The 17,488-nt window shown below is 41.7% G+C and overlaps 2 protein-coding genes and 1 pseudogene across 2 annotated transcripts; 1 reads left to right on the forward strand and 2 right to left on the reverse strand.

Moving 5' to 3' along the window:
* Positions 1–3,139: 3,139 nt before the first annotated feature.
* On the reverse strand, positions 3,140–3,712 carry LOC129675176 (interferon alpha-1-like). Its single transcript, XM_055605181.1, has one exon. It carries the CDS (start codon positions 3,710–3,712, stop codon positions 3,140–3,142), a length of 573 nt encoding a protein of 190 aa, XP_055461156.1.
* Positions 3,713–6,243: 2,531 nt separating this feature from the next.
* Positions 6,244–7,184, forward strand: LOC129675175 (40S ribosomal protein SA-like; annotated as a pseudogene).
* A 9,247-nt stretch (positions 7,185–16,431) lies between these two features.
* Positions 16,432–17,049, reverse strand: LOC129675174 (interferon alpha-1-like). Its single transcript, XM_055605180.1, has one exon. The coding sequence runs from the start codon at positions 17,047–17,049 to the stop codon at positions 16,471–16,473; it is 579 nt and encodes a 192-aa protein (XP_055461155.1). The 3' UTR covers positions 16,432–16,470.
* Between the last annotated feature and the right edge of the window lie 439 nt (positions 17,050–17,488).

The raw sequence follows: 17,488 nt of genomic DNA on the forward strand, positions 1-17,488 counted from the left end.
GTTTTCCTTAATCATCGGAAACTGTGAGCTTGGTTGTGAATAGCTCCCGACGAGACTACGGAAAGACTCCTCCTTCTCCAGAGAACTTCGATTGTAGAAGGCTTGAGGGAAAGGACACACAGTGACCGTTTTGTGCCCGTGTAGCCGACTCGCTAAACGTCGGTTCAGAAAACATGAACGCTGAGGACATGAACCTGAGAGGATTTTCCCTCCCTCGGATGAGAAGTGAAGGAAATGAAATCCCCTAAACTAATGTCGGTTCTTCTGGGGGAAAGCCTGTTTTAGTGTGGAGGAAACTGTCAAGAAACTGAATTCTGTGGAGAAGCTGCCAGAGTTGGACTCAGTTGTTCTTTGCAGGGCATAACCGGTAGGAGGCGCTCGTCTCTAAATATTGTTCAGCTTTGAAGATTCTGTTTCCTTTTTCTTTCTCTGTTTCTTTCTCTGTTTCTTTCTCTGTTTCTTTCTTTCTTTCTTTCTTTCTTTTTCTTCCTTCCTTCCTTCCTCCTTCCTTCCTTCCTTTCTTCCTTCCTTCCTTCCTTCCTTCCTTCCTTCTTTCTTACTTTCTTTCTCTCTCTCTGTTTCTTTCTCTTTCTTTCCTGTCTTTCTTTCTTTTCTTTCCTTCTTTCCTTTTCATTTTTTTATTTCATTCAGCATTAGATCATTAGAAGAACGTTCTCTAAGTTTAAAAATAAGAGAATATTCCTCACACGTAAGGGTTTTTTTTTTAAATAAACCTTGAACAGCTTAATTTTTTTGTTTCATTTTTAAAAATGCATGGTTATGCATTATTAGAAAAAATATCACTCAGGAGTCAAGATGTAATAGTAAACAATTGTGAAGTGAGCAGAGCTGGGTATTGAGGAGCACAACTGGGCCATTTTACATGGGGGTCTGGAGAGGGTGGGCAAGGGCTGTGAACTGAAAGTTGAGTTCAGGGAATGCAGGGACATACAGGGAGTGTATCAGAAAAAAGAGCTGGTATGTGCTCATATATGTAATCAAATATAGTATGTACTCTTATTTCATGGTACATCATGTATATTACATAAGTTTATCTGTAATTCCATTTTCAGTTACAGTCTAGGACAGTGAGTCCTGTATAAACCATTTGGCATCCATCAATTTCTTATTGAAGATTGAATTTGAGATTCATCGTCAGTCTCCATTGTGTCTGACAGACAGCAACTGCTCTCATTCCTACAACTGTATGTATTTTACCATGTAATATTCCGTCTTTCCTGGAGGGGTTGATTTCATGGCAGAAGTCTCCACTTCTGTGTTTTTGTTTTTTTTTTTCTTCTGTGCTGGAAAAAAAACTCTGATGTTGTTTTGTGGCATTGAATCAAAAAATATGAGATCACAGAAAGTTGAAATGAGAAAAAAGGAACTGATGAGCCATCAAAAACAAAACAAAAAACAACAACAACAACAAAAAACTGAAGTAATAACAACCACGTTAGCTACTAAGATAAAATAGACAAAAGCTATGAACATTAAATAGAATAATGTTATGAAAGGTATCTTTCAGGTGATATTCTGGGCGGTGCAATCCAAATGAAACTTTCAATGATGTTTCTCCCAGAAGTATCACTTTAAAGGATACGTGGAGTCAGAGCTACCAAAGAATTAAAGCGGGGTTGTATTCATAGAATCACAATACCTGATTTCAAATTACAGCTATTAATCTAAAGAGACCTACTGCACTGGATAACTCTTAGCACAGAACTCAATTGCAGTCTACACCAATAGACACAGAGACCCACACCTGACCACTGAGCAGAAAATAAAAGGCTGATTTCCTGGGCTCAAGAATCATTCACAGAAGAGGGAGTGGAAGGATGGTAAAAGCCAGAGGGGTCCATGACTACAGCAAGGGAGCATCTTGGACACAACAGGTGAGTTGCACAAATGACCTAAAAAAGTTTATGACTGAGTGAACAAGACCAAGTGAGATAAAAAAAAAAAAAATCTCATCTTGAAAAGTGAAGGTAAAATCACCTCTACAGCTGAGAAACTTTGGCAAATGTTGGCTGCTGGGAGATGGATATTAGGTAATGGCTCAAGAATGCGGACCCAGAGAGAAGCTACCCTAGTTCTAAAGTTGGTGTTGTACTAAAAAGAAAGACAAAAAAATAAAGGAGGAGGAGTAAGGGGAGGAGGGTGAGAAAGGGAAGGAGAAAAAGGAGGAGGAAGAAGTGGATGACGATGATGAAGAAGAGAAGAATCATTGAGAAGGGGAAGGAGAAAAGCCCATGAAATAGAGTGCAAATAGTACTAATGGAAAAGTTTGATTTTAATGGTATTTGGTTTTCCTACTGGGATTTATTCCAAGGCTGGTTCTTGAGGCTGTTATGAATGGGGTTAATCCCAGGTTTTCCTTGGTGTATTTGTCTGTGCTATGAAGGCAGCTGAGTCATTCTTCTTGATCTACTTTATGCTGCTGTACATGATCTCCCTCATATTTGGATTACAGAACAGGTAAACCTATCAAAGTTGAGAGTAGATGATAGGTACCAAGGTCATGGAAGTCAAACAGAAAATTAATCTGGAATATTTTAGTTCAAAAAGGACTATGAAACAGTGTGAGGGAGCAAGATTCTCTGGCTTTCCATTGCACAGAATGTTGGTTAAACCTCCAGAAGCATAATATAGACTGGAGATGAGCAGAGAGAAAGCTCTAGAGTTCATGTAAACACTATACAGTGTCCCTGGATATCCATTCTGATTTTTGGATACTATTTATTTGTTTAATTTTTATGGTGATGAGAATAATCTTAAAAACATTGGAAAATTTAAAAACATACTGAATTTACTAATTAAAGGTTTTTTATAAAGCAATTTATTTGGTACAAATTGACTACAAATGATGGTTTGGTACATTAAAGAAACAATACGACAGTGAGGTTTAAAATAAATGCCTGAAATTATATAAATAAATAAATAGATAAATAAATAACCCAGCCCGAATGGATACAGAAAAAAATGCTTTTACAGATACAAAACGTTTGCTCTGTTTTGCTGTAACATCTAGTCAGGTTGATTATATTCATCCGAAAATGAATGAGAGTTTTAAAGGAAGCTCATGAAGCAAGATAGAGTGTCCTAGTCCAGCACAGTCCTCTCCTCTTTGGCTCAGGACTCAGTCCTCCTCCTCTCTCCGTCTGGCCAGCCAGTTGGCTGAGGAAGACAGGGCTCTCCACACTTGTGCTCTGACCACCTCCCAGGCACAGGGGCTGTGTTTCTTCTCTCTCAGGTAGACAGTGATCCTGTGGAAGTACTTCCTCACAGCCACCACGGGGTCCTTCTGGGTCAGGGCAGATTCCTGCACCCCGACCTGCTGCCTCAGACAGGCCTGCAGGTCCTGGAGCTGCTGGTGGAGGCCGATGCAGAATGTGTCTAGAAGGGTTGTCTCCCAAGCAGAAGAGGAGTCCTTTGAGCTGAAGAGGCTCAGGACCTGCTGGGTCAGCTCGTTCAGGACAGGGATGGCTTGAGTCTTCTGGATCTGCTGGACATCCTCCTTCTCCAGAGGGAATCCAAAGTCCTTTCTGTCCTTGAGGCAGGAGACAGGGGAGAGTCTCCTCATTTGTGCCAGGAGTGTCAAGGCTCCCTTGTTCCTGAGGTTGTGTGTGTGAGGCAGGTCACATCCTAGAGAGCAGGTTGACCAGTAGCTCAGCACCACCAGGACCGTCAGGAAAGCACAGGGCTTCCACATTGTGGATGTTGCAGATGCTGCTGGTCCTCTGTGCTGTGTGGTCCTGAACCTTCCCCTCTAGGTTCTCTGAAGCCCATCCTGTGCGGATGCATCTTAAATAATGGGAAACACTAGTTTCCATTTTCTGAATGTTCTCTTTTTACTTCACAATTTTGTTTTCACTTTCATTCATTCTTTCTCTGCTTATGTCTGGGAAGTTTTTCTCAACTATTTTGGCTTTCCTTATTGTGCAAACTTTTCCTCCTTCCCTCTACAAAAGCTTTGTAGAATTTCTCTTCTAAATGAAGTAACTTTTACAGTACAGATATACATCAAAAATATAAAATTTGCTCCTCTAATGTACAGAATAAAAATAATTTCATTAGAAAATTATTGTATTTCATTCACTAACTGAGAAGTTTAGAATTTATCTTTAAACTAAATTTGCAGAATGATTTTTATTTTCTTCATATAATACATAAATCATAAACTAAGTCTCGTCACAAATTAATTTTTTAAATAATAAATTATGATAGGGTAATATATATTTCAAATTTATTCAATGTTTTTATTAGTTAATAAAGTATTATGTTCACATTGACTTTTAGTTTTTCAGTTCATTAACTTATACATAAATATATCTTGGCTTCTCCAGGTATTTGCTATTTATAAAACTTTGTGCAACATTGGTGGCACATGCTTTTAATCCCAGCGTTCAGCATGGGGAGGCAAAGGCAGGTGGATTTCTGAGTTTGAGGCCAGCCTCATCTACCAGACAGCCAGGGCTACATAGAGAAACCCCATCTCAAAAAACAAAAACAATGCCCCCTTCCCCCCCCAAAAAAAAGGCCAAATAAACAACAACAAAGATTATATTTTTTCCATTCAGGGTTGCACATTATTAATGTTTAAAACTTTTCAGGAGAGTTCAATCATGATTTGTGAAGTATTAGCATTTAATCTCTTAAGCCTAACTTACAGGCATGGTGTAGTTCAGTTAATAAAGTGCTTCTGTAGCACACCGGAAGCCCTCTATTTGATCTCCAGTACATTGTACTGGATATTGAGTACACACATGCCATCCAGCACTGAGGGGATGGAGGAGAACCATCAGAATTAGGGCAAACCCTCAGCTGTGTAGTGAGTTTCCATCCTGCTGTGCCTCTAATCTCAAATAGCTGACATGAAGATCAGGAGCACAAGGCTAGCTTTTGGCACAGTTAGTTTTGAGCTGTAATAATGTATCCGAAAAGATATTTTAAGGTGGAGGAGAAAAGAAAAGAGAGAAGCATAGTGAGGAATAGTGAAGGAAAAGGATAAGATGAAGAGGGGAGATGGTGAGGAGGGTGGAGAAAGAAGAGAGGGAGGAAGGGGAGTCATAGAGGGAGGAGAATGAAAGGAAGGAGGAGTGAAAGGAAGGGTAATTCTATTTGATGAGGCACAGCTATTGAGACTTTAAGTTGTTATATTATCTAACATATTCACACACACACACACACACACACACACACACACACACCATTTATTTTTTTTTTGGACTATCAGGAACAGGAATGACAGAGCCAGTGACAGCATGAAATTCATAAAATACCATCAAATTTATTCTTTCTCTGAGTCTGAATTGCAGTTAAACTTTTACAAAGAAATGTGATTGGTTTCAAAACAACCCACTTCTTATTGAACAAAGTGAGTGTTTTTGTCCTGTATTCATGACTGGATGGGTATCCTGGAGTGCCAGAGAAGCAGCTTTCAGCACTGGCCCTGTTTGTTGATGCTGTCTGTGTTGTTTTGCCTCAGAACTCTGCTTGCCTGAAGGTTTTGTATTTCTGCATTTTCAATGATTAGTATAGGGACATCTGTAGAGGACCAGCTCTTCAACAACAGCACTCTGCATTGTGACTGTGTCATCCTTAGGTCCAAGCCCAGTACTGGAGAAGTTTGTGCTGAAACAGAACCTTGGCTATCTTTGTCTGACTGAGAGGCATTCATGACTGACAAAAATTGGTTCGCAAGATCCATATTGGCTAGAACTGTAAAGAATATCCCTCATATTTCCAGTTTCTCTTCATGAGCATAAACATTGCATCATGAACGTGTCTTCAAATCACTGTTTCTAGCTTCCATGAGGTGCTTACAGCTCTTACGATTCCAATTATGAGAGCAGCTTGAGTTATAGCATGTGCCTAGACTGTAACTCAACAGAATCACGTCATCTATATATTTATAGTGAGAAAATACGTGGTCTGGTGTTCTGTTAAGAGCTACATAGGTAAACATACACTGGCCTTGTCTGAGCTCACCACAATCAGACAATGCCTGACAGTTTGTCAGGGTCAATAGTTTTACGTCTTCAATCATGCAATTTTCTTGCCTTTGTCTTGCCCATACTGCTTGCGCGAACTTAAGTTGTTATGTCATGAATTTAAAGGATGTATCTATCCTATCTTCAGTATCATTAAGGTTAATAAAATTGGAGGAACTGTATCCAAGTAGTTAAAAGGCTTGTACAGGAAAACCAGCAAACGTTGTTGAAAAACAATAAAAGAGCCTTTCCTCACTGCCCAAGTCCATACAGCGTTCTTGATTCCCATCATAACTTAAAGGGAACCTACACAATGTCCAGAGCCCTTGATGTCCTACAGATGAAGGAGGAGGATGTCCTCAAATTCCTTGCCTCAGGAACCCACGTAGGCGTCACCAACTTTGGCTTTCATTTGCAAAAGGAGCAATACATTTGCAAAAGGAAGAGTGATGGTATCTACATCATAAACCTGAAGAGGACCTGGGAGACGCTGTTGCTTGCAGCTCGGGCTATTGTTGCCATTGAGAACCCTGCTGTCATCGTCATCTCCTCCAGGAACACTGGCCAGAGAGCTGTGCTGAAGCTTGCTGCTGACACTGGAGCTATTCCAATTGCTGGCCGCTTCCCACCTGGGACCTTCACTAATCCCAGCAGCCTTCAGGGAGTCACAGCTTCTAGTGGTGACTGATCCCAGGGTTGACCACCAGCCCCTCCCAGAGGCCTCCTACGCCCACCATCACTCTGTGCGACACAGATTCTCCCCTGCGCTATGTGGACATTGCCATCCCATACAACAACAAGGGAGTTCACTCAGTGGGTATGATGTAGTGGATGCTGGCCCTGGAAGTACTCCGCATGCTTGGTACTATCTCCCATGAGCACCCATGGAAGGTTATGCCTGGTCTTTACTTCTATGGAGACTCAGAGGAGATTGAGAAAGAGGAGCAGGATGTTGCTTAGAAGGCCATGAGCAAAGAGGAATTCCAGGGCGAATGGACTGCTCCGGCTCCTGAGTTCACTGCTGCTCCGCCCGAGGTGGCAGACTGGTCTGAGGGTGCGTAAGGCCCCTCTGTACCCACCCAGCACTTCCCTCCTGAAGACTAGAGTGCCCAGCCAGCTACTGAGGACTGGTCAGCTGCTCCCACAGCGCAGGCCACCAAGTGGGTTGGAGCTACCACTGAGTGGTCCTGAGCTCCTCTGCAGACACCTGAGCAAAGGAAAAAAAAAGGTAGAAGGAAAATAAAGTTCCTAAAAGCTGGAAGAAAAAAAAAGCAATGAAAGAAGATTCAAACAAATGGAAAAGCTTCCAATATTATGGGTTGGAAGACTTAATATTGGGGGGATAGTAAGAGTACCCAAGAACAATGGTCCTCCAGTTGCTGCAGGAGCTTGTCAGGAGGGCTGCTTTCCAGGCATCTGAGGAGCTGTCTGTGAGGAAGAACTGGAGGGTGGGATCCGCTGGAGCCTCAGCTGGAGGAAAGACATGGCCTGGAGCCTCTGGAACAGGGTGCCACCCACCATCTCCCTTGGGAATGGAAGCCCCTCTCTCACTCCTGCAAGAGGAAAAGGAGACTTTTCTCATTTGGCTCAGGAGCACAAATGTCTCTCTGCTAAGCATGGGGGAGCTCACAGCCCAGAGAGCCATCACATCACCGGGGCGGCCAGTAGAGGAAGCAGGAGGGCCATGGGGAAATGAGGACGCTGCTGTCCTGGCTGAGCTGAGGCGGGGTGAGTCTTGAATTCTAGGTTCTGCGAAGAAAGGTTTTATGCAGTAACACAACTGTCATCTCTGAACACTTCCCTACAGTTTACTTCCGTATTTTTATTTATGTGTTCCCCATGCAAACTGAGAGCACAAGCCTAGAATAATCCTTTTGCAATGAAGGTAAATGTTCCCAGTAAACCAGATATTCCACGCCAAATGGATATCATCATTCCAAAGATAATTGATCTATCCTGAGAAGTGTGTATAGGTGTGTAATCACTCACCTATCCACGCCATAGACTTTTTGTTTGATTAACTGTTAGTCTGATATAGGTACATTGGTTAGCCACAGTCTGTACCTCCATTTTCTATCCTCCATTTGTAGTGATGTCCCTACCACTCTGTGGCTTTCCGCAGGTATTCCGTGACTTGCTGGAGCATTCATGGCAAGAAGCCCTTAGCGTCAGGAGCGGTGGGGTGGTTGTGTTTTTCTTTCACAGTGACTCATTACTTCTGAAAGAGCTTCTCTGAAGTTGTTCTCCTCCAGGAAAACATTCTCGAAGGTCAGTGTGTGTCACTGGTCTCTCGGGGTCATGGTTAATGCAGACTCTGTCCTCTCTGCCTACGATTTTCAGACTGAGATCTAAGATTCTCCCAGCTGTAACCACCCTGAGAGCAGGTTCTTTCCAGTTGTGACTGAGTGTGACAATTCTAATCCCCTGACCACGCTGCCATCTAAACACTGGGCGTTTCCGGGCATATCCCTCCTCCTACTTCCCACCCAGAGAACACAAACACACCCTATGACTTCAAAACTCTAGCTCCAGAAGTGTCATTCCTTCAGCTTCCCAGTATATTAAATCCTCGCATTTGTTTCTGTGTGAAAGACCTGTCTTCAAAAATGACTCAGGTCCCTGGATACTGTTGTGTCAGGAATCCTCAGAAGCTAAATGAATTTTTCTTGTTCCATTGCTGGAAAAAAAAATGTCCAATTTGTCATAATTCAATTTTTTTAATTTTCTAAATGTTGTTTATCATTAATCTTTTTCTTAAATGCCGACTACTTACTATATTTGACAATGTGACAATGATAGATTAATGGCTTACTTCACTGGCAGCTGATCATTCAGGAACTGGTGTCCTACATGTGTTTATGCAGGCGATCTGATGTACCATCCATACCCCAGAACCTGCCCAAAACCCACATCATCACCATTGTCTCTCATTCCATTAGTGTGTAGCCCAAACATCCTGGCCAGTGTGTCAGAGAGACACACGTTCTGTGATTCAGTTGAAAAAACTATGTGCTCAATAACTTTTCTAATGGTTTCTGAATGTGATGGTGGATGAATGGTTGACATTTTGGTTTATTCATCCTTTCATTACATTCTATCTTTCGGTAAAGTAATGAAAATAAAGGAACCAAAAGAAGAACTAAAGAAGAACTATGGCTCTTCTTCGCCTTTTATTTATTATTTCCACTTTTCCAAAAAGTGGAGAAGACACCTAAGGGGATTGTGCATCCGGCAGAGATTAAAAGGACAACCATTCCCATGCCAATCAACTGACTTACCTTTGCAGGACCGGCTCCTCGAGCTTCATATATTCTTTCTCATAGTGGAGACTTGAATAGTTTTGAAGAGGAAAAGGAGGAATAAGACCAACTAGCTTATAGAAGATTAACTCTATTTGTAAGAAGCAGCCAGCCCCAAATCAGCACTAACCCACCTGACAGGATTATATGCTAGTAATCCTCTAAAGCAGTGAAAATATTACTTCCAGAAATCTAAAAGATAAAAGAAAAAGAATTAGATGGTTTTTAATTTTTTGTCATTAACCTGGAAAACAATGATGATGGCATTCATGTTTAAAGAATGCTACTAATGGGTCTTATACTGCTGTGAGGTCTTGGAGAATATTCACTCATATACTTATGTGGCAGGGGAGATAAGGTGACCAGGAGACCATTCAGTCACCCCTCTCTGGAAAACCACGCCAATGATATTAACTTATAGAACATTTCAAAGACAAAATCAATACTCAAAGTTAGAAAAAAATATCTAGTGTCACATTGAGGTCTGCTTTGTCTGCAACAGTCCTTAAAAGAACTGAGGAGTGGAGAGGCATATGAGAATTCAGAGCCCAGGAAAACCCATGGCATGCAATCAGCAGAGCAGATAAAGAGGTCGGGCTAACAGCAGATTAAATGGGTACTTCTGTTTGTAAGAAATAAAACATTTCTTTTAGGTTTGCTTTACTTGTGTGAGTGCGTGTCCCTGCGCATGTGCCAAGTGTGGTTGAATTTATTTATCTTGTTTACAACTGGTATTAAGATAAATGTCCCCTCCCCAACCTCAACACACACACGTTTATCTGTATCATGAGTTTCTCTAGTTTTATAAGCTGGCATTCTGGTTTTACAGACATTTAACAAATCTGTCACATTTGAAGTGCCATCCTCTCTGTGACAAATACAGACCATGTATATAGACTGTGTCATATGGAGCCTCTCTCGTGGCCCTAGGGAAACCGTCAAATTTTACCAGGATCAAGGGCTGTCCTGGGTCACACAGTGTTGTCACTGGGAGTTGTCAGGTGCCTGGCGAGCTGGGATGATGCCCCAGGGCCATCAGAGATAAGTCTGTTAGCTTCACAAGGAATCACAGTGGGTGGAGCTCATGATGACTCTTCAGAGGGTTGTTTCTTTCCTCTATAAGAGAAGACAGGCTGGTGGCACAGCCTGTGAGCAGCAACCCACAGGGTTAGCATTAGCAGGGAGCAGGAAGAAAGAATGGTGTCAGCAGTGGGTTCAGTCTCCAACACCATAGCAAAGCTGGTGTGGCAGCCAGAGCCTGAAATCCCACACCTCTCCCAGCAAAGGCACAAGGACCGGAAGTCCAAAGTCAGCCTCTGCTGCATAGTGAATGACTCTTGAGTTCATCATGATGCTGACTCTAAATAAGAAAAGAGAGAAAGAGAAAACAGAATTAAGTGTTTGTTTGTTTGTTTGTTTGTACGTATTCTTAAAAACTCCATCATCACCAGGCCGATAACTAACTGTCACACCTTCCATAATGGACCTTATGCCACTCACATTAATGACTAATGGTTCTAATGTACTTCGAGAGGTTTCATGCTCTTTGTTGGGTGGAGCCTAATTCTCGGGACTGATCCCACATTTAAATTTGCCTGCACAGGGCACAATGCACCAAGCAGAAGGAAGAAATGAGAACTGATCTAAGTAAACTAGATAAAATCCATAAACTAACCTTCACAAAAGACTCTGCTGCCAATAGCAGCTGTGATTTCCCAACCTCTGCGTTGTGTTTGTTCTGCTCGGGAGGCCCTAACCACTTCCTGTTAAATGTGCTCAAAGGCTCTGACCCTCCGCGCATGCGTGTACTATTTGAGCCGCATTTGAATTAGTGACAGAGTTTTCTTAGGATGCCTGGGCTCCAGGAATAAGTTTCTCTACATTATGACCATGTGCTGTGTTTCGGGAAACACACACACACACACACACACACACACACACACACACGCACGCGCATTTGCACAGCGTGCTAGAATAACCTATGTAGCTCCTTTTAAATAGTCCATAGGCTTCTGTGGCCTGAGTCATCTCTGCTGGGGACGCTGGCTCTTGGTGCCTTCTCCTTGGAACAGCACTGTGCTCTCAAAATTCTCTTCAGTCATCTCTCTTTTGTAAAATGGAAAGTTTTAAATGGTTGACTCCCTAGAGCCCAATGGCATTGCTCCAGCCCTTCGAATGTTCTGGAAATGTTTTAAGCCTCTCTGCTCTCCTTCCATGTCCCCTGGTGTGACATGTTTGTTTCCTGATCAAATGGACTTCCTGTGCCCTCTTTGTTTTCTGATGTTGGCATTCACGGCTAAGGCTCTTTTTATAAATGTGTCCTGTATATTATTGGACATTAGTGAGTCTTCACCCCTGCAACTCAGGAATCAAGGAGCTGCAAAACTCAAGTCATGGCCACAGTCGTATTCTTGGTTCTGAGGCTCTAAATGGTAGTTAATTCTATCTGACCCTGCACACTGATCTTTCCCCAAGGACTCTGTGTTCACCAAGTCATAGCATCTCACCATCCTGCGCTTCTTGTTATGTGGACTAGAAACGTCACAGCAGAACTACAGGAAAAGGATTAAAGTCTGACTCCACTGAGGCAGGTCAATCCTCTTCCAGCTCATCTCACCCACATCTAGCCCACCTTCTAGGTTCTATAGTTTTGGGAATACATAACAAGTCAATAATGCTGCCTTATGAAAGAAAATACAGCAATGTGGCAGTATGGGCGACAAAGACAAAACTTTTGGGTGTAACTATATTGAAAGAATAACTTAATGATACAAGCAAGGACACAAATAGAAGTAGTCAGTTATGTTATGCAATCACAAAGTCAGCCAAGATTACACCCCACCAACCTCCTCCCCAAAAATGGTTAGCAAAGTCTAAGGGAATTTGGAATTAAGAGGCTGATGGAGACATTTGCTCAGGAAGGAGAAGGTCATGCGTGTTGCTGCATATTTTTTACAAAGAGATAGCCATGATGTTATGGCCAATTTCAAAAAAAATTAAAGGGTGGGGGATATTTTCAGTGATTTTACTGCAACAAGAAAATAGTGTTTGAGGAGATTCATGTTTAAGCTGTATAAAGCCTCAGAATGTATGTACATGTATGAATGCACAGTGATACAAAAGATGGACAATTTTCATAGTTTAAGGTATCAACTAAATTGAAATTCGGTTAAAAACACATCTATGTCACTCTGAGCCCATTTACAAGTGGTGGAGAGGAGAGAATGCCAGAGACAAAGTTCTCCCCTATGTAAAACATAGCAGTGATCTAGTAACAGGGCTGGAGAAATGCGCAAGTTTTTCTCTGACTACAGGCAGAGACCAGGCTGGGCTCGACAGCAGTGAAAGCCCCCATCGTCCTCAGCAGTCACATGAACGCCGTAGTTACGATGTGCCTCAGATCACCTTGGTGCGTGTTGCTTCTACGTGGTCTGCAGATGTCATCAGGCCATCCAAATCATCTCCAATGCTGCTTTAGCCACGTCTGTATTTTCTCTAAGGACCCAGTGACATTGGCACTGATGCAAGCTCATTCTTTCTTCAAAGTGGCAGGATGCTCCCTGTATTGTGAAGTCAAGAGAAGGGAACTTCTACAAAGAAGAAATTTGTAAAACAAACAACCTCTCCTTAGCACCTTGTGAAGCACATCAGACAGGAGGCAATGCCACATCCAGATGGCAAGGTCCTTCCTCCGGACCTGAGACCTGCAGAGCCCAAAGGGATTAATATGTCAAGAGCTGTTGTTCTCGAAGTGTGCTGGCGGCAAAGGACATATTCTGAATGTTTTATTCCCACAACACTATCCATTGCCAAAAAGAGAACATGTTTTCCTGAATTAGGAAGTGTGTCTACAAGATACAAAAGCCAAGCAAATGGGTTCATTCTGCTGTAGCAATAAACTCATTGCAGGAAAAGATTGCTCATTAGCTTGAAACAAGTAGATTTCTGCAGAGACAGAAAACAAGCAGGTCTCCAGACTTGACTGGCTTCTTTCTCAGGAAAAGCATAAAATGGTCCAGCTTCTTTTTATCTACAGCTATAGTTACATCATCTTCACAGGTAACATTCTCTAATTTTAAAAAGCTAGAGCCGGAGAGATGTCTCGGCAGTTATGAGCACTGGCTGCTCTTCCAGAGGACCAAGGTTTGATTCCCAGCACCACAAGGAGGTTCACAACTGTCTGTAACCTCAGTCCCAGGGGATCTGATGCCATCTTTTGTCATCCTCCGGCACTCAGGTGATGCACAGACGTACACACCTACAAAACACCACCCATACACATAAAATATGCATAAATCTTTTCTAAACTATTCATCCAAAGAAATAGAAAAAATAATTCCTTCCTTAGGAATTTCTACAAAATGAGAACGTCCACTCATCTTTTGCTTTTGTGGTTTTGTTCTCTTTGGAGGTGGGGTAACTAAGGGCAGACACACGAAAACAGAAAAAGGTTCTTGGACGAAATTTGAGTTAATGAGTATGAGGGAGCAGATCAATCAGGCACGTCTCAAGGGTGAGAAAGATGCTTACTGTGATTTCAATGAAAGGTTTTGTTCTAAGAGGAAAAAATAAAGTGGGAAGTGTACAAGGTGTCTGAATCAGCAAGGGAACACTGCATATTTCAATTTAGTACAGGACACTGTCTTTCTAACTCCTACTTTCAACGTCCTAGCTGAACATGAAGTTAGACTCTTCCCTTGTAAGGAGTGACTTCTTCAGTTTCAGAACTCTTCTTTAATGGTTTTTCTTTTTTTTTAAAAAAATTGTTTTGAAGGTGTCTACTAATATAGGTAAAAGATTTCAGTTTTGCGATATGTATTTTCATATGTCTTTTTTAAGGTACAATATGTAAGTGTTAGGATTACCCCCCCAAAAAAAATGGTCTCAATAGCATGAAGAAAATTTCCCCATTCAGTGTGAGATTTCAGCATGATCAGAATATGGCCCCAGCCTGGGTCACTGCCCTGGGTACACTTATTCTCCAGGCACACTGCTTCCCTGAGTTGTCCTTAGGAAAATCATCGTATCCTGCATACTTTCTTTAGTTATACCTTGAACAGAAGTTAGAAGGGCCCTCTAGCAGACACGTCATAAAACACAAACAAGCTTATTTAAGTTCTGCTTTCTATTTGTGGCTTCTGCTTTTTAGGGAAACCATTGGTCTGAAACCAGATGGAAGAGAAAGCAACAATATATGAACAGGCAGAGAGATGAAGGGGAAGATGGCAAAGGTCACATGGCAAGGGTGACAGCTGTCCAATCACTAACTGAACCCCACACATCTTCTGCACTTTCCTCTCAATGTTTCCCCATTGAGCTTGCATCTCCTAACTAAATATAAAAAAGAGACTTCTTTGAAATGAACAGATCCCCTGATCCCCTGGTGCTTCCCTGCTTCTCCAGACTTCATAACCCAATAAGCTTCTCCCTTTGAGGTGAGCTACTGAGTAGTGGACACAGAGCCTATGGATTTTAGAGAAAGAAATAATATTTTCACATACAGTAAAGAAACACTGGGGATACCTGATCTGGACTAGCAGGTGGTTCTTTAGTGATTGGATCCTGAGAGAGAAAACCAGGAGATTAGAAGATAAAGAAGATAGGAGATAGAGAAGACAAGGGCTTTTGATCAGGAAGTCTGGCAAAAGTATGCCAAGAAACTTATTAAAAAGTATAGCACCTTACATACTATTTTTAGGGGAGAAATGGTACAGAAACAGCAGAAACAACCATACAGTGGGGTTAAGTGAGCAAGAGGCTGTAAAACAACGTTGCACAAGGAGAACACAGAATATCTCGAACATTATAGAACAAGCACACTGCAGCCTTGGGGCTGATAACCATAGCCCCATACAGTAGGAAAAGTTAGGTGTTCAGCATCCTAAACCATAACTCTCCGAAGGCCCTGGCCCCAGCGTATTACTGGCTCTGCTCAGCTGTCTTTCTTCTCCATCAGTCAGAACCTCAAGGAAAGCCAGAGTTGAGCAGTCCACCTCTAAACAGATACGTACCATATTTAAAACACTATGCCATGGCGAACAGTAACTAAGTGCTTTCCAGTGCATGTTTTTGTTTGCTGTTCAGAACAACTATGTATATACTTTGAACTTCATTTTAGTCCAGAGGAGAATGAGGCTTGGAGAGATTGAAAAGGTTCATCACACACACACACACACACACACACACACACACACACACAGAGAGAGAGAGAGAGAGAGAGAGAGAGAGAGAGAGAGAGAGAGAATTTCAAGTTATTTTCGTCTCTATACAGCTGGGTTGCAGGTTTTGTATTTTCAGTTCCTTTTATAATTTCCAGGCCCTTTTGCCCTAGAATTACACATATTTCTCTTGTTCTCTGGATCCCATGGTTCATTTTGCAATTTCAGCTAGCTGAGAACTCTCTTCTATGTGTAATGCTGAAGATTCACTGATTCTGTGAAATTGTTTGGGACCCACATGATCCTGAAATATTCTTATAGGTGGGAAAACTAAAGGGGTAGCAAAGGGGAATTCCTTATCATATGTCCCTATTCCAGGAAATTGACACTCTGAAGCCACAGTAGGAAATTTGTGGCAATGATGCCTACTAGCCTAGTTGTGCTTCTTTAAAATGATGATAGCCAACTTTCCATACTTTACAGAAGTCATTATTCTGACATTAAGGACTCTTCCTTTGGGGCTAGTTCCTAGGAGGTAGTACTGAAAATGAGCAGTAGGCAGTTGATAAATCTCATGGCTTTCCATATCATGCTAGGTAGTCATACTACTGAGGTATGGTCAGTTTTAATTTTAATTTGAGTATGAGGGTGAAGAACAAGTCAATGATATGTTCTACTCTGTATAAATTCACAAAATATATCTCGGAGTGTCTTTCAGTGAATAAACCAAACAAAAAATTTAGAATTAGTAAATAAAGCAAAATAAAATAACCAAACAAATATAAATAACCTATTTTATAGTGAACAAAATATGAAAGTACACACACATATAAATGCACTTAAATATTATAAATATTTTTAAGAGATGGATCTATCTTTGTGTTCATAAAAAAATAATTAGTTCCCCTAGAGTTGAACACAATGTAGCTTAATATTCTTAAAGATATCTAGCAATTGATTGAATTGATTCATCTCAAAATTACAATAGAAAAGAGTCTTTGAAATGACAGGCATTGAGAATCATTTCTGTGCTAGAATAAGACTCAGTTTGGCCAGCCAGCAGACCAAGGAAGACAGGGCTCTCCACACTTGTCCTCTGACCACCTCCCAGGCACAGGGGCTATGTTTCTTCTCTCTCAGGTAGACAGTGATCCTGTGGAAGTACTTCCTCACAGCCACCACGGGGTCTTCCTGGATCAGGGGAGATTCCTGCACCCCGACCTGCTGCCTCAGACAGGCTTGCAGGTCCTGGAGCTGCTGGTGGAGGCCGCTGCAGAATTTGTCTAGGAGGGCTGTCTCCCAAGCAGAAGAGGAGTCCTTTGAGCAGAAGAGGCTCAGGACCTGCTGGGTCAGCTCATTCAGGACAGGGATGGCTTGAGTCTTCTGGATCTGCTGGACATCCTCCTTCTCCAGAGGGAATCCAAAGTCCTTTCTGTCCTTGAGGCAGGAGACAGGGGAGAGTCTCCCCATTTGTGCCAGGAGTGTCAAGGCTCTGTTGTTCCTGAGGTTATGTGTGTGAGGCAGGTCACATCCTAGAGAGCAGGTTGACCAGCAGCTCAGCACCACCAGGACCATCAGGAAAGCACAGGGCTTAGACATAGTGAATGTTGCAGATGCTGCTGGCTCTCTGAGCTATGGACTCCTGAACCTCTAGGTTTCCTACAACTCGTTTTGTTGCTATGACTTAAGTAAGGAATGTTTGCTTGAGGTTTAGATTTTTTATTGTCACCCATGTTACTTTCTACTTCTGTTTTTGTTTTCTTCCATGTATTTTCTACTTGGTTTAGAGCAGTATTTCTCAATTCTTTTATTTCCCTCCTCCTGCCTCCAGAGCCTTGTTAGATATTTTTTCCTAATTGCACTCATAATTAATTTTCAATAACAAATACAAGATAATATATTTATGCACTTTATCTCTTTGTTTTAGAAATAAGAGAAAAGGTGAAAATTTTTTAATGTTTTAAATTAAACTCAGCAATTACAAAATAATTTTAAGTAAAAAGTTATCTTTAAAAACTCTTGATATTTATGCTGACTT

This window comes from Psammomys obesus, unplaced genomic scaffold (assembly GCF_907164565.1).
Source record: "Psammomys obesus unplaced genomic scaffold, mPsaObe1.curated_primary_1811, whole genome shotgun sequence".
In the NCBI taxonomy this organism is placed as follows: Eukaryota; Metazoa; Chordata; class Mammalia; order Rodentia; family Muridae; genus Psammomys; species Psammomys obesus.

Coding starts and splice junctions, on each gene's coding strand:
- LOC129675174 (XM_055605180.1), bottom strand. CDS start 17,049: ATGTCTAAGCCCTGTGCTTTCCTGATGGTCCTGGTGGTGCTGAGCTGC.
- LOC129675176 (XM_055605181.1), bottom strand. CDS start 3,712: ATGTGGAAGCCCTGTGCTTTCCTGACGGTCCTGGTGGTGCTGAGCTAC.